Below are 22,150 nucleotides of genomic sequence, written 5' to 3'. Positions count from 1 at the left end.
CACCTTTTTTTTAATGCGTTGTTGGGTTTTACAGTCTTACCTTTTTTTTTAATGCCTTGTTGGGGTTTACGGACTTGCCTAGAAATCTTATTTGTTATGGTAAAGACGTTTGCATTCCTCGGCTCCCTATTAAATACGCCATTCTTTTAGCCCCCCCCCCCTTTTTTTTTTCAGTTGAGCGTTAATGTAGTAAACAAAGATAGCGTGGTAGATCGTGCATTCCCTTCCATGCCGCATGCAAAAGGAGCGATAAATAAAAAGACCATATTATTATGGTCGATTTTTTTATTTGATTTTGGATTTGGATACGGACCTAATATATATTTTTCATTTGGGTTTACAATTAAGGTAAAACAGGATACTGGTTCTACATATTAGGTAATAGATATAATTATCCTTGAGATCCTGTAATTTGGGTTTACAATTAAGGTAAAAATCCTACTTGCTATTAAAGTTTTCTTATTCCTGGCTTATGGTGTGGTATAAAAGAATTGGGTTCAGAATTAAGATAAAAAAGATACTAATTCCATATATATTACATAATAGAAACTCAAAATAGAGAGAAAAAAATCCTAGCTTTTAGCTACTGCAGTTTTCTTATTGTTGGCTTAGTGGTATAAGAGATTTGGTATTTTGGAGTGCCGCCAACACCATCAAAAGTTCCAACAATCCTCTTTTACCCTATGTTCACCCAACAATACATAGGAATATTTTGATAAAATAACTGATCCATAACCATCGAATAAAAGAACTGTTCCGTAACCACTAAATATAGATTTAGATAGTACCACCTCTTACCATTTTATATGAGGGAACTGTTCCATTACCACTAAATAATTTTTTTATTTCAGCCCCTATTATATCACATACCGAGGATTTATGATTTTAGAAATTTTAAATTTTAAATTTTTGATGTATGATTTGATATGGAGTTGGGATAAAGATACTGCTAATAATATCAATATTAAAGATGTACTTTTGTCTTCACCATCAAGATTCTTTTTGAATAAAAAACTAAAATAAACAATTCAACTATCATGGAACTCCACGTAAATAACCTTGACCAAATAATTAAATGATAGGTACCAAACGTAGGCCCGGACATTATTTAAAAATTCCAAACATGCACACTATTTTTTAATCCTAGCAGGTTGATTTCTAATGATGTAGATAGGATTCCGGGCCCGATGCTTTTACACTAATTTATGTCATCCAGGGAATCCCTCGCTACTTGGACCCAGTTCGCATATTAATTTGAATCTTTTAGTGGATCAGCCATGTCCTTTTATCCAATATCACTAACCTATTGGTTATTGACATGACTTAGCACCCACTTATTACGAATAAGAAAGGAATATAAATAATTCTTTTAATACAAATAGAATTACACATTCAAATATATTATAACTACATAATTGTTGGCCGACTGAAGATGGTGTCATTCTTGTCCAGATCCCATTTGATTGAAATGGGGTAATTGGGTAAACAAGTTCTGAAATTTTGAAGATGTCTTCCCAGTGGAAATGTTGGACTTTCCTTAGACTCCTATGATTCTTGTACTCTCCGAAGAATAAAGAGAGGAAGACGAGGACCCACAATGGAGCCTCTATCACTTGCATGATGGAGGGAGACATTAAATTAAATAATTTGACAACCAAATAAATAATATTGGACATTGGACATACTCTATTAATTAGATGATATTGTAGCAATTCATCGAAAATTGTACCTCTACATGGTTTACCAAGCATGCAACTACTATCAATAGCTAAAAATTTCATTTCATTTTTTTTTTTGGCAGTTGAATCGACACTTGGGACATGGGTGGCATGGGATGAGCTTTAACATGGTATGAAGTTTTTTTAGGCTTACCTTGACATTGCTCTTTCTTGAAAGCAAGCAATTAAGAGTGAAATTAAGTTTTCCAACTATCTCTACTATAAAAGGTGTACAAGCACATGCGAGTCCCGTATTACGCTAAACTGCTATAAGTGGAAATGCGGGATATAGTAAGCCACATGGCCGCTTTCTACGTATAAATGAATGAAGGAGAACCAAGTTGGGAATGGGGATGGGGTGAAAAGGTCAGCGGCTTTCAAGGACTCTTCCTCTCTCTTCTCCGGACTTGGATGGGCCCCGTGTTGATGGCTGCCCTGAAGATTCTGATTCCGAGATTTTCTCACTTTCCGAGAGAATCCACGCCGCAAGTTTCTCATGCCAGTTGGACCCATCGCAACCCTCGCCCGTCGACAACGATTTGCGCGTTGCAGTTGAAGCGGGTCATGCCCCGGGCTTTAAGTCGTTGATTTTTTTTTTGTTATGGCAAGCGATCGTGCAATCTTTCCGGCTAAGTATATATTTAAAAAGATTAATAGAATCATGAATTGGATGGCTTCATATGTGGATAGTTATTTTGGGTCATCATATGAATTGGAGAAGAAGAGTTGTCTAAGTTTATTGTTTTTCAATTTTATTGAATATATTTGTACTAAAAATATATAAAAAAATATAATGCATTTATTGTCCGAAAATCCCAAAGCGATCGTTGAAATAATCGAATGGTTAATTCATGAGAGGGAAGTCAAATCCTTCTTTTGTGCAAAAGATGCACCCTTGGCCCTGTAGTATTAACACGGTTCTCTAAGAATAACCAATAATTTATGTACTGTTTGTTTTTTAATTGCACCAATTTCCAAATGCTGTGCATGGCTAGGAAATCATATGGGGATATATATAGTTTTCAGAACTATCACACGCTTTTTCTTTTTACTTTTGTTCGACTCCATTACATAGATTCAGTCCTCGAGATAAGTTTATTAATTCGAAGAAAAAAAAATCCTACCAACCAAGCTAGGGTCGCACCTACATGGAAAAGTTTCGATGCATACTACAAAGTTTAGCGCAGCCTAGCATGTAGCACTTAAATTGTGTTAATCAGCACCGAGCATGCATCTAATAAGATTACATTTACTTCATTAGATATATTGAGGAAATTATGTTTTTAAATTGACAGCTAAGTGTTGAGATGTGCAATTACTATTAATGTGTACATCACATTCTTGCATTTTGAGAACTAAACTCCAGTTTCCCATGACTCAAACAATGTTTATATTAATCAGAATTTAAAACATTTTTGAGACACAAACTTCTTGTCTGGTGCAACAACTTCATCTTATTTGATAGGTTTTTGGTTATCGATACACGTATCATGCAAATCAAATGCCAGACTAACGAGTCTTGGACAAGAGTGTCATTCTATAATCATGGGTGCACGTAATTCTTTCTGTGTCTTCCAACCCCAGGGTCCCTATGAATGTTCTTTCCCAAGAGGACATGGATTGCGCCATTAAAATGTCCTTCTCGTTAGGGTTGGAACGACCTATAAAACCTGTTGTGGTTCAAATTTGGCCCGAAGGTGATCACGCTGGGAGAGTCGAAGGAGCTGCCAGCTAGTGCTGAGAAAGGAGAGCCACATCCCGTGCGCCGACGTACCTGCACAAAGCCTCACTGGTAGTTCCGATGAGGGCACTCCGACACTCAAATTAGAATGGATCTTAGTTGGTCTTCCAAAAGTTTTCTAGGCATTACCTGAGAGGGTTATTTATAGTTTCCATAGAGGTGTCTAAATGGCGGAGGTATGACCCGTTCTCATCATGAAAGGAAATGTCTTTTAGCCAAATGGCGCGCAGTTAGAGCTTGCTTGAAGTACAAGATCCTTTGTCCTAAACAGGACGATCCATTTTACCCTCCATCAGAACCTGAAAATATTTAAAAAGATGTATGCCACGAAACATCCAAGGGCATCTTATATTATTATTGAGGAGGACATCTTGATGGTGGCTATCTACCATCAAGTAAAACCTGCTACAAAAACTAGATTCCATTGTCTGATACAAGATTGCTGGAAAATAGGTGCTCTACTTTAGTATAAGATGATATATACAAAACGTCAGCACCAATGCATTAACAACAATAATTCTACCAAAATAGGTAAACATCATCAAGTACCCCATATCCAATACCATAACTACTGTACTCTTATCGCACAAAACAAGTCTAGGCAATTTTACTAGTAAACCTAAAACAAGAGGCCATGTTAGTCTCATAAATGCGTACGTAGGGGGTGTCCTAGGAATAAAAAAAATAGGGCCAATTTATTGAATGATGGGAAACCAATTTATTTATCTCCGAGTTGGGTAAGTATGTCAGCCTATTTCATATGTAAATGTTGCACATAAGAAATTAATATAACAATGTTTCTTTTTTAAGAAGAGCATAAGAACATGAGTAAGTTAGTTAACTAAAAAAGTTGACCAACTTTTTCACATTTGATTCACGCCAGTTTATAATTAGTTTGTGATTTAAAAAAAAAATAGGTAACTTCTATTTATGCACATCTGAAAATATATATAAGGCGCACTTGGTTCACAACCATAATTGGAATAGAAATAGAGTCAAAGTAACCCTATTGCTCGATGTGTTTGGATCATGACCCAAAACCAATTACAAAGAAAGATATTTTTGGAAACTCAATTAAAACGAGAAGTATTTTTTAAAAAAATTAATTTTTTAGGATAAAGATAGTGGACTGATTTGGAAAACCAGAAGTGTAACAAGATATCACACAACCGTAGTATATTTTTAGGGATTCAAATTTTCGTTGGTCAAGTATATCTCAAGTTGCTATATATATGCCGAGTAAAAATAACTACAGATTCATTGGATGTTCAAATCCTAAAATCCGGTCTACATTCAGAATACAGAAACTGAATGGTATCTATCCTCGCTTTTGATTTTTGTAACAGCTCGGAAAAAGAAAACAACCAATATTTCCCTTCCAATAATAGCGGGAGTTCCAGGTAATATACAACTAAGCTGTCCTTCCAAACGAACGGCCGCAGAGCTTTCCACCAAAAAAAAAAAACGCGGAAAGAGAGGGGCACGATCGTAAAATCCAGTCCACGCGAGATTCTCTACGAGATTCTCAACTCCCCTGCGTCCATAATTCTATTCCTCCACGCTCCTGGCTCCTCCTATAACTATAACGACCGGCCCCGAGTCCGAGTACGCCACCAATACCTCCACAAATTCCTCCCCCAATCCGGCGGAGACGATCTAAAGAGAAGAAGAGGGATGGATAAACGAGAAGGAGAGCGAGAGGCGGCGACGAAGGCGTCGATGGACGTGGAAGCTATCCCCGGGGCCGGCGTGGAGGATGAGGAGAACTCGCCGATCGAGCAGGTGCGGTTGACGGTGTTGACGACGGACGACCCGACGCTCCCGGTGTGGACGTTCCGGATGTGGTTCATCGGGATCCTGTCGTGCTCGCTGATGGCGTTCTTGAACCAGTTCTTCTCCTACCGGACGGAGCCCCTCATCATCGGCCAGATCACGATCCAGGTGGCGTCGCTGCCGGTGGGGCGTTTCCTGGCGAGGGTTCTGCCGGCGACGAAGTTCCGGCTGCCGGGATTCGGGGATCGGAAGTTCAGCCTGAACCCGGGGCCCTTCAACATGAAGGAGCACGTGCTGATCTCGATCTTCGCGAACGCCGGGTGCGCGTTCGGGAGCGGGTCGGCGTACGCCGTCGGGATCGTCGACATCATCAGGGCCTTCTACAAGAGGAGCATCTCCTTCATCGCCAGCTGGCTTCTCATCGTCACCACTCAGGTTACCTTCCCCCCATCGTCTTCCTTCGTTTCAAATTTGTTTCATTGGGTTGGGGATCATGCTAGCATGCGCCGGGGAACGAAGAAGAAAGAGAGAAAAAAAAATAGACGGGATTTGGGACGGGGGCTGGTGCTAACGTGAGCGTGGGTGGGATGGATGCAGGTTTTGGGTTACGGGTGGGCGGGCCTGTTGAGGAAGTACGTGGTGGAGCCGGCGCACATGTGGTGGCCGGGCACGCTCGTGCAGGTCTCTCTCTTCCGGTACGTTTTCTTGCTATGTATCTCTTTGATTGCTTTAAGCTTGCGCTCCTCCGGTCTCAATACAGCCCCTTTTACCGCATATCATGCGTTAATATAGCGAATTCTCCCTTTTCAATATCATCGTAGCTATTTAGAAGGCTACGATGTGGATTCTCCCGTGTAATATTTATGCAGACCTCAGAGATTTCAATCTCTTTTCTTTTTCTTATTAAACAGTCAATTGTATGATGGGGAAGCATGACTATTACATGAAGGTTTCAATTTTTATAGTGTAGCTTTATTTATCTAATTATTAAAATTTTGTATGTTTATATAATATATCTTAGAAACAATAATTAGTTGTACAAGCCTAAGTATCCAATTAATACATCCAATAAATTTGTATTGCAATGTTTTCTAGTTTATATAATTCATAAATTAGATCCACCTTGATACAATTTTTAAGAAGAGCCTGACTCAAAAAGGCTAATAAGAATGAGACTAAATATACAAGGCCCTCATAATACATTCTAGTGTAGTTGTAGAATACTAATAATAGGAAGGTTTGCAAGGTTTCGCATCACAATAAATATGGATTTCATTAATTTTTTCAGAAAACTTCCGTCGGATGGTTGTCACATAGATGAGTCAGTACAATGTCGATTTATAGCAAAGGTCCGCATTGGCGGGTAGCCCACAATTTGGTGAATCCACCTCGCACATCACATCATCGACCCCTCGATGTATCCACCTCCTAAACGCCGTTATCCTACTTTATAAGTTGGCCTGTGCTCACACGTTGTTTTGGTGCGCTTGGGAGACTGCTAATTGGAATTGGACGATGCTGGGTCACGGCTAATGGACCCATGCTGCCACAAGGCCATTACTTTATGCAATCCTTTTTGATGCAATAAATCCTTACGGCCCAAAATAATAATTTCAAGTATGTTTTTATGTTTAAGGTTTTGTTTATCTATCTTGCTAATAATGTTAATAATGTTAAATTAATGTAAACCACAGTCAGATGATTTTTTTTAAAAAAAAATCAGGCAATGCTGCACATAAATACCACAGTTTTAAAATAAATCATTAAATGATATGCTGTAGGCCGATTTACTTGACATATATGACCAAAAAACAAATTAAATACAGTACAGAGTGAAAATTAATAATTTTCTTACTTCCCCTAATTGCAAATATACTTTTTAAGATTATGGCACTTCATACCACACTATAAGATTTTCCATATCAATAATTTGCTTGTCAATAAACTTATCATTATATAGTAAGAAGGTAATCTTATGGTCCTGTTAGCGGACAGGCGGAAAATAGCACCTGTGTTCCTCGTATTTATGAACTGTTGTAAGCCATTTCACACTAATGTTCATTTCTGGCAGCAGAGAAATCTAGTTGTTTGAACTCATTTAATAATAAAACATATTGTTCAATATTCATAAACACCACCGAGTAACCTAAAAAACACAATTTTGAATCCGCAGGGCACTGCATGAAAAGGAAGATAGCCGCATGTCAAGAGCCAAGTTTTTTGTCATCGCACTCGCCTGCAGCTTCTTATGGTATGCGGTTCCAGGGTTCTTGTTCCCGACCCTCACCAGCATTTCATGGCTGTGCTGGGTCTTCTCCAAGTCTGTCACAGCCCAGCAGCTTGGGTCTGGCATGAGGGGCCTGGGCATTGGGGCATTCACCCTAGACTGGTCGGCGGTTTCCTCTTTTCTCTTCAGCCCACTGGTTTCCCCCTTCTTTGCCATCGTCAACGTATTTTTCGGCTATGTCCTCATCGTCTACATTGTCACCCCGGTGGCTTATTGGGGTCTAGACTTGTACCACGCCAAGACATTCCCCATCTTCTCCTCACATTTATTCACCTCCGCCGGCCAAAATTATGATGTCCATGCCATTGTCAATAACAAGTTTGAAATTGACGTGCAAGCGTATGAGAAGCAGGGAAAGATCAGTCTGAGTATTTTCTTTGCTCTGAGTTATGGTCTTGGATTTGCTACTATTGCTGCTACAGTTACACATGTGGCATTTTTCTATGGAAGGTACGTACGTCTCCATATGTACGAGATTACAATACGACTTGCTCTGCTGTTTCTTTATGTGTTTGAATGGTTCTTGCATCGCTCACCATTTAACTGCTCCATGGAGGCAAACATCCTATGCATGCTTGTGAGTTCTAAAGCATCATATAATTATACGACTGCTATTGATCATGCATTCATCTGTAGGAAGGCATGAAATGTTAGATGCACATAATTGTTAAGTCATTTGCCATTCTCTAATCTTCGAATCACAATTTTATGGTGTGGTGGCTCTATTTAAGTGAAAGTATTTTACTTCACTACCGAATTGGATAAATTTGCAGGGAGATTTATGACCGGTTTCGCGCTTCATATAAAAAGAAGGCTGATATTCACACCAAGTTGATGAGGAATTACGAGGAGATACCCGGCTGGTGGTTTTACTCCCTGCTAATAGTGACATTTGTGATTTCTCTAATCCTATGCACTGTGTTGAAGGACCAGGTTCAGCTGCCATGGTGGGGGCTTCTCTTTGCCTGCGCTATGGCCTTCCTCTTCACTCTCCCCACCAGCATCATAACTGCAACTACAAACCAGGTACAAACTAATGCCTCACAAACTTTTCTAATGCTGCACGCGCGATAAATGCATGGCTGAAAGAATCATCCAAATGATACCTCTTTTTATGAGCAAAACTCCAAATGATACCTCCACGACTCCAGTGCTCACTGTTTCTTGTTTTGCTCTGTTTTAAAAAGACCCCGGGTCTCAACATTATTACAGAATACGTCATGGGTCTGATTCAACCGGGGAAGCCAATTTCCAACGTGTGCTTCAAAGTTTATGGCTACATGAGCATGGCTCAAGCTATCTCCTTCCTCGCTGACTTTAAGCTCGGCCATTACATGAAGATTCCACCCAAATCAATGTTCATAGTTCAGGTACACTCATTAGAACCCAATACGTATCTGACCGTTTTATCATCTTTATTGGCTCAGCAGCAGCTACCTCCAAAACAATTCTATATCCTCCCGACTCACTCTTCTCGACAGTTTGTTGGAACCATCATCGCAGGAACGATCAATCTTGCTGTCGCATGGTGGCTGCTAGGTTCTGTCGAGAATATTTGCAACGATCAACTCCTTCCGGCAAACAGCCCTTGGACATGCCCAGGCGATCGGGTCTTCTTCGACGCTTCGGTCATTTGGGGTTTGGTCGGACCCAGGCGTATCTTTGGGCCGCTGGGCAACTATGGAGCGCTCAATTGGTTCTTCGTCGGTGGAGCTCTAGGTCCCATTATCGTGTGGATCTTTCACAAGATATTCCCAGGCCAAACTTGGATCCCCTTGATTAACCTTCCAGTCTTGCTTGGAGCCACAGCTGCTATGCCTCCAGCCACATCAGTGAACTACAATTCTTGGATTGTAGTTGGAACTGTGTTCAACTTCTTCGTCTATCGGTACCGAAAGAAGTGGTGGGAGAGGTATAATTACATTCTCTCCGCTGCACTGGATGCTGGCGTTGCATTCATGGGGGTGGTCTTGTACTTCGCATTGAGCCTAGAGAACGTAAGTATTGACTGGTGGGGAACTGCCGGGGAGCATTGTCCTCTTGCAACTTGTCCCACGGCCAGAGGGGTGCAAGTAGATGGCTGTCCCGTCTTCTAATCCGCTCTGCTACATTTCATCTTTCTTTTATCCTTCTCTGTGATCAAAGTATGAGGTCCTCTGCTGAAACTCTGTTTATTTTACTCGGTTCATATTGTACCCATTCATACAAATGATTCCTTAGAATGCTTAAAAGTACTTTGGTCGTTGATTCTTCTCAATCAAAACCAACAATTCCGAAATCAAACAAATTTTTTGGTTTGTTAGTTCTTGCCAACCAAAACCAACACTTCCAATATCAAATAAATTTCCTGGATTTATTCAAGGAAGTTGCAAAATCTGAGTTTTCTGAAGACAATTCAGCAAAGCGATTGACCACTAGAACTGCAATTACTGCATCCACTACATTTCATGTAAGTTAAATGCATCATATTCAACTATTAGAAGGTATCTGTAGGTTTCTGCTCCTTCCACATGGCAGCACACTAACAAAAACAGCAGAGAAGTCAATCTTGAAAAGAACAGGAGCCGAAGCAAACTCCAGGATGGAGGCCAGAGATTCTAGAACTCCAGTCAGCCACCCTGCGATACTGGAAAAAGAGAAAATGGTCAGCATCTGTAATCTCTCCTCGATCCTGGAAAAATCACACAATGTTCCATTTGCTGGATGATTGCATGCACGCACACAAAAATTAAGTTCCCATAGCAACTACCTTTGTATACCTGATCAGAGAATCACGCTGCACCGCCTTTATTAAAGGCTATGGAGACATACGAAAAAGGAACATTTGCACCTAGCAGCCTCATCCATCTCACTTAAGTGTACATATGCAAATATGTTGAGCAGCAAAAATGAAGCCAGGTGACCATGTCCTCCAGCCATTTGCAGCAGACTAACCAATTAGTTGCATATAGGAGAACAACAGACTACTTGAAATATTTTTGGATAGATTCTCTTCACCGAATAGTTTATTTGGCATTAGATTCTTCATAGAACGGTCATTGAAACACCATATAATCATTACATAAACACGATCGAAATTCATTAGCAATTACAGCTCTTCTCAAACAAGCACCAGGATTCCATCACACCTTGCTGCGCACATCCAGGTCGTCACATTGAATATTGAATGAGACAATATTAGATGACATTAAACATTCTTTCTAGTTAAAGAATCAGATACCGCTACCATCCATGAAATTAAGGATCTGAAAAAGAGTTCCATGCCCCTACATTTCCTCCCTCAGGTACCCTTCTCCGAGCAGCCTGCGGCAATCTGCAATCATCACACCCCTATACACTGCCATCTGAAGCATCAGCTACCGATCTTTTACACGACTCGACACGTCCTAAATCATGTAGTCTAGCTCCTTCGAGCAGCTTTAAGACAATCTGCAATTGTTTTGCCCCTGCACATAGCCATCTTAAGTGACAACCAAATTTATAATCTTTTCTACGCATGACTCTCATCTGTCGAGCACATTTAAATAGTTTTTTTTTGAAAAAAAGAAAACATACATATTTATCACAGGACAAACTGAGCTAAGTTCTTAGTGATGCTTATTCATACTATTTCTCATTAATAAAGAAGAAAATGGTGTAACAATTTCCTTAAGGTGTCAAAAAGGTCGACAATTCTATGTTTGTATGTGCATATACATAAACAAAATTGGATTAAGTTTAACTCAAACGATTCTGTGCTTATCTATTCTCTCACCATTTTTGAAAGTATGTTTAATGTACTTCCACTACAACAAATATGAGCTTTGCCGACTCTTTTATCCCGACGCTAGGGGAAAGCGTCGGGAAAGTTTGGCTTAGATCCAGCCTTTGCCGACGCTTTCTCTAGCGTCGGGAAAGGTTTACATACAACGACGCTTAAAAGCGTCGGGAAAAGATAAAAAAAACGACGACGCATAAAAGCGTCGTTATAAAACCGTTCGCCCAACCCCCTCTCCTCCATCGAGAGCCGACTTCCCACCCACCTCCATCGAGAGCCGACTTCCCACCTCCGTCGAGAGCCGGTGCTTCCCCGATGCCCGCTGCCGTCTTCCTCCTTCCGTTCGCCCAGCCCCCTCTAAAATTTGGTCGATGCCCTACTTGTGCGCGCGCCGACTTCCCACCTCCATCGCGAGCCGGTGCTTCCCCGCTGCCGTCTTCCTCCTTCTCCTCTGAGGTAAGCCTCCTCCTCCTCCTCCTCCTCCTCCTGCTGCTGCTGCTCGTCCTCCTCCTCCTCCTCCTCCTCCTGCTGCTGAGCAGATCAAATGATTGCGACCAAGAGATCGTTGCAATGGATGCTGGGAAGGGCGATTGGGGCGAGGAGCATGTGCGCCCTTCCCCACAAATCCGCCCCCTCCTCTTCCGAGGAACTGATGAGAATGGAACACCAGTATAGCGCTCATAAGTAAGCTATGTTGTTGTACCCCACACCACTCCCCTTCTTAGATCTCAAATTCTTGCGGCCTTGATCTAATGCTTTCCTCACTTAGATCCTCTGTTATTTATGTAGATTTATTATATTTGGTTTTGTTGGATGTCGATGCTACCAGGTCTCTGACTCGGTCGATCTTGGTTTTGTTGGGAAGGAAGAAATGTTTGTCAATGTTTCTGTGTTTTGTTTATGGGTTTATCTATGGTTTTGACAAGTCTGGTTGGTGCATGATGATATGCTGATTGAAATTGGAGGGTTGCCATGGCTTTTAAGAGTTAGTGATGCTGATTTTCAGCTGATGCTAATTTTTGATACGATGAGAGTTGGTGCTATTCTTTCTTTGTTGTTTGGCTTTTTGCTCAGTAAACTTGGAATTTTTGGGCTTGGTTTGATCTGCTGCTGTAGTTTGTGGTAGTCGTATAAACCGGTGATGAATCAAGGCTTTGCTCTTGTATACAGCAGTACTAATGTTGGAGCTTCTAATACACTTGATACCTGTTTAGAAGCAACAAAATACTTAGTTGGCTTTTTTCTGATCAACTTCATGCTCTGATATGTTGGCTGTCTCTATAGTGGTCGTCTTCTGCTTGTGCGCTTTTAATAGTCCACGCTGCATTGCAAGTTCTAACTTTGTCTCATGAAAAACCATGAAATTAGGTTTACATATAAGGACATTGAAACATGTGTAACTATATATTGAAGAGATTGTAGGAGTCTGTTGATGATAGTGCTGATTCTGCTGAAGAACATTTCCACATTTGATACGCTTGTGAGGAGACAGAGACTTGGATGGATGTTGAAGGGTTAGGGTAGTGGATTCATGGACTTTATATAACGTACATGGAAGTTGTGGAAAGGAATAGAGATGGACTTTATATAACGTACATGGATGTTGTGCACGCTAGATGACTTCTTTCCTTGTTTCTTTCACTCTTTAAACATTAAGGGTTCTGCTTCACTACAACTGCACTTGCTCTCAGTTCAGGCTAGTTAGCTTTCAAGGCATTTTGTATTTTGAGCTACAAGTTTATCATGGTTCCAATTGAAGGCTTAATTTTAAAGGGTAGCCATTGGTTGGTCCTTAAATCATGTGTCTTCTTTAAAGTGCGCAACACAAGTTTGTTTCATGTTTGACTGTTTATATATATGAGCTCAGGGGAGATCATGCACCTGGATATCTGATATCTGGTCATTACGCTATTGATTAACTTCAAATCAATTTTTCCTGCAGGTACTAGGGCCTAACATCTTTTGTTGGTTATGCCCTGTATCAAAGTTCAAAGGCTCTGGTCTCCGATTTCCCACTGCATTTGACCTTCCAATATCTACAACACTAACTTGACGTATCAGGTGGCAAAGATAAGAGTAATTTGTCTATAGAAGATGGAAACCATGTAAATTTTTGTGGTTGAGCCTCGCTTGGGAGTGGCACTTACAATCGTGAAGTGCTTGCCCTACGTTTTTGGTCTGACACGAGGGCTTCAAGTTACTTCTGTGGGCTGCTTATAAACTACAGGAAGGGTAAGCAGATGGAGTGCCCTTTGCAGGGGGGGTATCCTAGGGTCTGTAAGTCCCACCATAATAGTCCGGTGAAATCTATTGGGAAGTTATGTGCCTGCCTTCAGGTGATTTATTTTGATATGGAACCTCATAAGCCTTTGACATGTGCTCGATGTTTCCTGTGTTCCACCTGGTGTAGGTTCTGAGAGGCCTTTGCTTCCTTTTGACAAGGTAGAGGAGCAGGAAGACAGGAAGAAGGATGAGGCTAAGCCTGTCTCCTATCCATATTCCTTCTTCCACCTCATTTTCTCCCTTGCCAGCATGTATGCCAAATGTTGGAATCAGACCGAAGTTGGAATATCAATTCCATTCTAGCCTTTATTATTCCAAACAAACATTGCATTAGGCTTACAAAATATCTATTACAGATCTTGTGCTACTTGGTGGATAAGTATTTTATAAACTCAAAATGAGCATAAGGTGCTCTTGTAGGTGCTCTTGTATGCATTTTGAATTCCGTCATATTAACTTTGGCATCTGTATCCAACACTTTGTTGTGGAAAAGAAATAGATAAGCTAAACAATTGTTATTTTTTTTTCCAGATCCAAATACACATATATTATGGATAGAGAATGCAAATGCAAAATTGAAGGCTATCCATGACATCGAAGCAGGTCTGTTAAGGCACAATTTTTGTTCCAGTTACCTTATGAACTATTTGCATTATACTATCCTTTTCTTTTCTACTATGAATGGAAGCTAATTGTCTTGATAATTAATTAATATTTTAACTGGTTTAGGTGAGGAACTGCGGATCTGCTATATTGATGTTAGCATGGGTTATGAGGCTCGGCAGAAAATTCTTGCTGAAGGTTTTGGTTTCAAGTGTAGCTGTCTTCGGTGCTTATCTGGCGAATAACAAGCATTTTTCTTATATTTTAATAGGGATGATCTTACACTCCAAGAGGATTAAAAGTACTGAAGGCGGCTAACAGCAAAGCCCAGGACTCCTGAAGGTAACTAACAGCAAATCCTATTTCAGGGCAGCAGATGGCCCTGCCTCCATTTACACTATGCTGTTGGTAGAGATGCCAACTGGCATTGAAACCAACAAGACTGATGCCAATTCAGTTGTTTCAACCATCATGCAGGGATCACTGGATCAAACAGAGCATGCATTTTCTTTATCTCCAATAGCTCTTTTTTGTTAATGCTTCTCGGAAGCCTTGGACTCTTAACCAGCCCAGTTTTCATGCTCACGTGTTTCTAAGGTTAGTTTTCATGATTATGCTTTTATATGTTCACCTTTGGTTGTAGTTAATTGTGCTCATGTATTAATTCTTTATTGTTGGTCAAACAGGGTGGTACAGTGCAAGTTAGGTTTCAGCCTTACATTGGACAGTATTTAGCAGCAGCAGCGGAAAATGTGGTGACTATTTTTGATGTTGAGACTGACAGAAAGATATACACAGCAGAAAATGATGGGGGCTTCTACTCGGCCATCATTAAAGTTAATTGTTTAATGTGCAATAGAATTATTGAAGCCTTCTGTTTGTTATAATTATTATATTGCTATATTGTATTTGAAGAATAGTTGGAAGAAGGAACAAAAATTGTACCTTATGCATCATGCAGGTTATATACTAGTATTAACTTTAAAATATAGCCCCCATATCGTAGATTGTGTACTTAGGAATTTGAGATGTATATTTTTAGAATGTTTTTGAAGTACAATGTAATCAAATATTATAATATGAATGTAATCAAAGTTCTTGTTTGTGACGTGTATTTTGTTATATATGTGATTTAGTGTATTTGTTTTGTTAGAATATAATGTGTACAGGGTATTAAAAATTACTTTTATAATTTTTTTTTTAAAAAAAATCATTTGCCGACGCTTTTAAGCGTCGGCAAAAGCCTGGCACGCCTTTGAAGTTTGCCGACGCTCAAAAGCGTCGGCACAACACTGGGTATCTGCACGCCTTTGAAGTTTGCCGACGCTTAAAAGCGTCGGCATATGCCACCTATTTAACGACGCTTAAAAGCGTCGGCATAGCCGACGCTTAAAAGCGTCGGCATAGACCGCCGACGCTTTCTTCACGCGTCGGCCTAAACCGGCCCCACGCCCACCTGCCCGACGTGGGAGCCACGCTTTGGGGAGCGTGGGTGAGAAATTCGCCGACGCTTAAAAGCGTCGGTATAGGCCAAATATAGCGCCGGGAGAGATCAATTATTTTGTAGTGTTCCTACAACCACCGAATAAATTGTGCATTTTGTTTTTTTCTTTTATATTTTTGGACAAAAAAGTACTGCTTCTTTCTTGTTTTGGTACGACAGCTACTGTCTCTCTCACACACATAAATATGCTTTTGCACCCTCACACATTTCACAGTGTTAAAGTGTCATCAATTGGATTATGAAGTTCACCTTCCTTTGTAAGAAGAGGAACAAGTTTTTATAATCTTTAAGGAGAGTACTGTGAGAACAAGGGAAATAATAGGGTGATGTCATTAATATATACTCGACTTCCAGTCTCTATGGACTTGTCTGGTCATCTTACAACATATGCAAGGTTTGGAATCCATAATTTTGATAAAAAAACACTAACACTTATTCTTTCCAAATGTTAGTCCCTTCCTAAAAATTCGAGTGCTGTTTATTTCAGGATAAAGAATATGGTTTCTTTCAGGTTATTCTGCCTTGTGCCCTATTTCATCCCACGGGCAAAAGTGGTATTAGAAAAACTAAACTGCCACTTTTTTCCTACCTAGACGAGCTAAACCGGGATTAGGCTAAAGGAAGGATAACTTTTTTCCAGGTTAAAGTTGGTTAACGTAGTTTTTCTGAACTAACTCATTCATCATGTGTCTAGTGAATCACCACCAAACAGGATCTAGAGGTGCACAACACTTCAAAACTAAATTTTTAGAATTCAACAAATAATGTAGCTCTATTAATTTGGAATATCAAGATGAATGTCTCTCCATTGGTGGGCACCTGAATTGTCCAATGAGCAACAAATGACCAGCCCTCTCAGATCAACATGCTGAGATGAGAGCTCTTTTGTTGGCTCCATATGATTCGGTATCTCTGAGATTTCTAAACTCAGTGCAAACAGATAGCATAATCTTCATAGATGAACTTCATGACCTGAGAAAATCCCCATGAGTGCACCATGTGATCACTGATTACATAATTAAAAGTTACAAAATTCCTTGAGTCAAAAAGAGCATCCTTCAGTTTTAGAATTATGGAGCCCAACGTGAGCCAGTTCAAGACTAATTCAATTCCTAACACGCATTCCCTACCTACTGTCCCCAGGGACATGTCATCGGCGCCACTGGCATTAGTTCTTGCAACTATATAATTGTTCTTCTAATACTAAGCTCCTTGAAGCATATGCCTCCATTAAGAGCATGTGTATTAGAATTCCTCATTGTTTCTTGATATCCATATTTGATAATACATATTTTTTTTAAGAGATGCATATCCTTTAGTCTACGACTCTTCAAAAAATGGAAGTGAGTTCAACTTATTAAAGGAAAGATGTATTTATAAGTGCGAAACTGTATACTAAATGAACGTTCAGTGGGAACTATCCTTCGCTAACACAGGTAACATGACTTTATCAATTCTCTTCTTAAGGCACATATTAATCTTATTACATGTATTAACTATCATAAACATGATGGTTGCTCCATTCTGGCTCTCTTTTCTTGTAGACCTATGCGTCACTTACCAATTGCCATCAACAATCAACTACCTTATTAGGTTCAAAGCGAAGTCCTTTGAAGTTCAAATCTTTAAATCAGACTTCTCAAGTAAGGATATTCATAATGCCACCGTCTGCGATGCTTAAAATCCACCAACCATAACATGCTACATATCGAATCCTAATTACCTTAGAGGTTACTCCTTAGTCCTTACAATGTAGAGTGAATGAAAATAAGATCTAAAGAGAGAATCATAATGCAAGAGAGAATGAATGGAAACTCTTTGGATCAAAAAGGTAGATTACAGTGTCATATACAGGAAAAGAAAGGAAATATAAGAGAGAAAAAAAAAAAAATTCCTTCCGCCTAGTTTAATATCCTCCATGCACGAGATGAAGACTTTCTGTTTTATCCAATATCCTTCCGCAGAAAGCCTATTCTGATTGCCTTAGAAACAAGTCGACCACTATAATGTTGTAGTCACCAGATGGACCAAATCTATAGGCTGGAAAAACTTAAATTAGAACTAGGTTGGAAAAACTTAAATTAGAACCCAGAAAACATATTGAGCAGACCTAAGAACGCTACCTGCATGTGAAATGATAGAATCAAAGTCCAACACATTAGTCCTATTTATCCAAGGACCATGATCATGAGAATGTAACCTCGGCTAACTTCAGGCATGGGTTTGTGTCATTCATCTCGCATTGCATTGAATTACTGCTAGATCAATACCATGAAAGAGAAAAAGATTGAAACCACTATTTCCAGAAATCTTGACAAAGAAAAAAAGTGAAATTGTTCGCATAGACTAGGGCTGGAAGTGGGCTCGGGCCGGCCCGAAGCCCATCGGGCCGGGCTGCCTGCGGGCCGGGCTATGGGTTAAAAACTTAAGCCCAATTCTATTTCGGGCTGGGCTCGGGCTGAAATCTTAAGCCCAATTCTATTTCGGGCCGGGCTCGGGTTTTCCATTGGCCCGGCCCGGGCCCAGCCCGAGCCCGGGCCCAATGCGAGCCCGAACGAGATCGAAGACGGGCAGACGGCCCGAGCCAGTCGCGAGTCGCGACTTAGGGGGATTTTTGGGGTTTTGTAACTTTGTTTGACGAGTCGTGAACTCGTGATTTGCAGAGGCGAGAGCGGAGAGCCGCGAGACCGAGACGCGGAGAGCCGGAGACGGTGGTCCAGTGGAGGCGTGGAGGCTCGTCGTCATCTAGGGTTTCTCACCAGTCGTCGTCGTCGGCAGCGGCTTGTCGAGTGCAGAGGCGAGACGAGAGCGGTGGAGGCTCGTCGTCGTCGGCTAGGGTTTCTCCGCTCCCTTCTCGGATCGTCGTCGTCGCCGACTCACCGAGTGCCAATCGTCTCGGATCGTCGCCCTTATCTCCCTTCTCCTCCAGGCTCCACCCCCTCACCGCCAAAATTGATCGTCACTTGAGGTGCATCGGCTCTAGTCGGCTCTCAGATTAGGGTTTTTTGGACAATCTATTCTCTCTTGCCTCTTGGTGCTTTACCTTGTTCTATTCTCTCTTGAGTCTTGGTGCTTCACCGGCCCCGATCCTCTTCTCCTCCTTCCTCTGTGGCGCTGACCGACCTGCCGAGAAAGAGGTAATTACTTATCCTCTTCTCCTCCTTCCTCTGTGGACTGTGGTGCCTAAAATATTATTTTTTTACTAATCTATTGCTTGCTCCCCTTCTCGAAAACAAAAGGGGGAGGCTTTAAAAGTTAGTAGAGCTCATTTCATCTGCCAAATATCACAAATAAGAGGATCATGTGCTTTTGAGGTGGTTGTGCTGCCATAAATCCACAAGTTGTGTTTAGTGCATTTTAGACATTTACTGTTATTTCTACAATTCTACTAAGTTTGTGGTTTTAATTAGGTTTGTGGTTTTGAATAGGTAATTAAAAGTGTGATGTGTAATGCCTGATGCTATTGGCTTGCTTTTCTTGTTGTTTGCCTCAGACACACTGAACTCAATCTTAATTTGTTGATCAGTGATCACTGATCCATAGTCTCGCTGATTCCTTTCCTCTTTATTTTCTCCTCTCTTTATCTGATTTGAAGGTTTCAGAAAGTCCTTGTTATCTTTCCAACCTTAACAACCTGTAAGCCTAGGAACTAAATAATATATCTTCCATTCCAGAAGCTGCTCATATCTCATCTGTTTATAAGACTGTAACAAACAGGGGATGATTCATTGAGATAGTAATGACATGACTATATCTCCAACTTTGTCAATAACAAGAGTTTTAAATTTTCGTACATATCTGATGCTATAGGTTAAATTTGTGATATTTATTTTGTTATTTGGGCAGATTATTTTTACTAATGTCTCATTCTAAAGTTGGTGAAAATGAGACTGTTGAAGATTTAAGGAATGAGGATGATAGAAATGAAGATACTGCTGAAAATATTTGTGACAATTCTTCTAAAAAAAGATCTTGGGTATGGAATCACTTTATCGAGGAAAAAAATTCTGAAGGGTCAATAGCTAAGTGCAAATATTGTAAAAAAGTTTTAAGTGGGAGCACTAAAGGAGGAACGAGTCATCTAAAACGCCATCTTGAAAATGTTTGCAAGAGGTATCAAAAGAATTCGACTAATCAGTTGCTCTTACTACCAAGTTCAAAAGATCCGATAAAGTGTTTCAAATTCAATCAAGAAGAGAGTAGAAAATTTCTTGCAAAATTTATCATATGTGCTGAGCTTCCATTTCGTATTGTTGAGCACACTGTTTTTCTGGATTTTATGAGATCTCTTCAGCCATTATTCAAAATTATGGGTCGTAAGACTGTAAAACATGATTGTATGGCTTTGTATCAAGAAGAGAGGAAAAAATTGCATGATGTATTCAAGAACCTAAGTTCTCGAGTTAGTTTCACTACTGATATTTGGACATCAAATCAGAAAATCGGTTACATTTCTTTCACAGCACATTATATTGATTCTAACTTTACTCTGCATAAGAAGATTATTAGTTTCAAGAAACTTCCATACCCTCACACCAGCTTTGCAATTGAAGATGCTGTAAAAAAATGTCTTGTTGAATGGGAATTGGATTATAAAATATGTGCTATTACTTTGGATAATTGCAGCACAAATGATGCTGTAATGAGAAGGCTCCGAGATCACTTTTGTGCTTCAATGTTGTTTAGTGGGGAGTACAGTCATATTAGATGTTGTGCACATATATTAAATATTATGGTTCAGGATGGAATGAAAATCATTCATGAAGCTATTGAATGTATAAGAGAAATTGTTAGATATGTCTCTGCATCCCCATCTCGAATGCAAGCATTTAATGAAATTCTACAGCATATGAGACTTCCTGCTAGAAAAGGACTCACTTTGGATGTTCCTACAAGATGGAATTCTACTTATGAAATGTTGCATGATGCACTTGGTTACAAAGATGCTCTTATTAGATATGCAACTGAGCATTCATGTGTATGCCCCACCAATGATGAATGGAAAAAGGCTTCTATAATTCTTAAATTTTTAGAAGCCTTTCTTGATGCCACTAAAGTATTTTCTGGTTGTAAGTATCCCACATCCAATTTATACCTAAAAGAAGTTTGGGGAATTAGGGCTTTGTTGATGGATGAAAGTATCGATACTGATGAAACAGTGAAGCAATTAACAAATGAGATGCTAAAGAAGTTTAACAAATATTGGTCTCAGTGCAATAATTTGTTGGTAATTGCTTCTATTTTGGATCCCAGATCAAAGTTGATATTTGTAGAATTTTGTTATCAAAAGGCATTTGAGTTGGAGGAGTGCAAGAAAAAGATTGATGATATTCGTGCTTGTCTTTTTAAATTGTATAATGAGTATGTAGATGCAACAAGAATGCACCCCTCTATGAGTTCAAGTGAGCGAACATCTAATTTTGGTGGACAAGGTGATATAAGTTCAGTTTCTTCCAAAAAAAAATTTGGTATGGACTTTGCTCAATTTAGAAGTCAGAGTTCTTCAAAACGCCCTAAGAGATCCGAGTTGGATAGTTATTTGGATGATGATGTACTTCCTGATTTGGAGAATAAAGAGTTTGACATCTTGGCTTGGTGGAAGAGCAATGCAGCAGTCTATCCTATACTATCAAGAATGGCTCGAGATGTTCTAGCTATTCCAGTCTCCACTGTTTCATCTGAGTCAGCATTCAGCACTGGTGGTAGAGTTGTGGATCAGTATCGAAGCTCTTTGAGCCCTTCTACCGTAGAAGCCTTAGTGTGTACCCAAGATTGGCTTCGTGAACAATATGATGAAGGTATATAAATCTTTTAAATTTATCTAATATTTTTTATTTGCTTATTGTACTTATAATTTAAACATTTATGATTGATTTGTGTGTTAACAGTTGTAAATTGCTCGAGTTCTGTAACGTTGAATGTAGATGACGACACCCTGGACTCCTGGAGTGGGCAATTTGGGAGAACTGAATGACGATACCCTCATCAGATCTAGTTCATACCTAAAGTATCAAGTATGAAGTATGTTTGTGGATGGAGTATTTTCATGTGGATCATGGTTATTTGTTGCAAAATTTTATGAGAGTTGTATGTTTTTGAACTGCAGGCTTGAAGCTGACTTCAGGGGGTTTCTCTATTACATGGATATGATGAATATATTATTGTGCAGGGAACAACGACTTCAGGCCGATGATTTTTTTTATCCTCCTGTTTTTGATGGAATCCTTTTGTTTGGTTTCAGTTGTATCGTTGCAGTTGGTTGCATGGAATGAATTTTTTTGCAAGTTATCTTCAAACTATCAGATGCTATTTTGTTAATGATCTGTCTGATTGCCTACTTGGTCCATCTTATATTTGATTTAAGTTGAATAGGTTGTTTGCTTGTCGACATTTTTGCTTGTATGTTTACAAGAGCAGCATATGGAACCACTCAGGGGAATGACATTATAAAGCTGAATTTTGATCCGTATATCTACTGTTTCTT

The 22,150-nt window shown here is 39.9% G+C and overlaps 2 protein-coding genes and 1 long non-coding RNA gene across 6 annotated transcripts; all 3 read left to right on the top strand.

Moving 5' to 3' along the window:
- Positions 1-4,968: 4,968 nt before the first annotated feature.
- On the top strand, positions 4,969-9,819 carry LOC103714570 (oligopeptide transporter 4-like). Its single transcript, XM_008801861.5, has 6 exons — positions 4,969-5,667; positions 5,830-5,927; positions 7,406-7,969; positions 8,293-8,545; positions 8,707-8,889; positions 9,001-9,819. The coding sequence occupies exons 1-6, from the start codon at positions 5,134-5,136 to the stop codon at positions 9,613-9,615; spliced, it is 2,247 nt and encodes a 748-aa protein (XP_008800083.3). The 5' UTR covers positions 4,969-5,133; the 3' UTR covers positions 9,616-9,819.
- Positions 9,820-11,822: 2,003 nt separating this feature from the next.
- On the top strand, positions 11,823-15,270 carry LOC120105919 (uncharacterized). 4 transcript variants are annotated; one of them, XR_015987561.1, is made up of 6 exons: positions 13,372-13,508; positions 14,091-14,162; positions 14,289-14,360; positions 14,434-14,504; positions 14,640-14,759; positions 14,849-14,988. It is a non-coding gene; the product is annotated as an uncharacterized LOC120105919 (long non-coding RNA). The 4 variants fall into 4 exon arrangements; XR_015987565.2 differs by lacking the exons at positions 13,372-13,508; positions 14,289-14,360 and adding an exon at positions 11,823-11,960 and having other exon boundaries at positions 14,849-15,270; XR_015987562.2 differs by lacking the exon at positions 14,289-14,360 and having other exon boundaries at positions 14,849-15,270.
- Positions 15,271-19,525: 4,255 nt separating this feature from the next.
- Positions 19,526-21,472, top strand: LOC120105915 (zinc finger BED domain-containing protein RICESLEEPER 2-like). The gene has a single exon (XM_089929954.1). It carries the CDS (start codon positions 19,526-19,528, stop codon positions 21,470-21,472), a length of 1,947 nt encoding a protein of 648 aa, XP_089786080.1.
- Positions 21,473-22,150: the final 678 nt, after the last annotated feature.

The sequence above is a fragment of the Phoenix dactylifera genome, chromosome 3, assembly GCF_051530095.1.
Source record: "Phoenix dactylifera cultivar Ajwa chromosome 3, Ajwa_hap1_PhDact_Kaust_v1.1, whole genome shotgun sequence".
NCBI lineage: Eukaryota > Viridiplantae > Streptophyta > Magnoliopsida > Arecales > Arecaceae > Phoenix > Phoenix dactylifera.
The sequence above is the reverse complement of the archived record's forward strand: the minus strand, read 5'-3'. Positions and strand labels throughout refer to the sequence as shown.

What these genes read in the sequence shown, in the direction of transcription:
- LOC103714570 (XM_008801861.5), top strand. Translation starts at nt 5,134, where the DNA reads ATGGATAAACGAGAAGGAGAGCGAGAGGCGGCGACGAAGGCGTCGATG. An exon ending in GTGCAGGTCTCTCTCTTCCG is followed by an intron (nt 5,928 to 7,405) that starts GTACGTTTTCTT and finishes TTGAATCCGCAG; the next exon opens with GGCACTGCATGAAAAGGAAG. An exon ending in TAACTGCAACTACAAACCAG is followed by an intron (nt 8,546 to 8,706) that starts GTACAAACTAAT and finishes TGTTTTAAAAAG; the next exon opens with ACCCCGGGTCTCAACATTAT.
- LOC120105915 (XM_089929954.1), top strand. Translation starts at nt 19,526, where the DNA reads ATGTCTCATTCTAAAGTTGGTGAAAATGAGACTGTTGAAGATTTAAGG.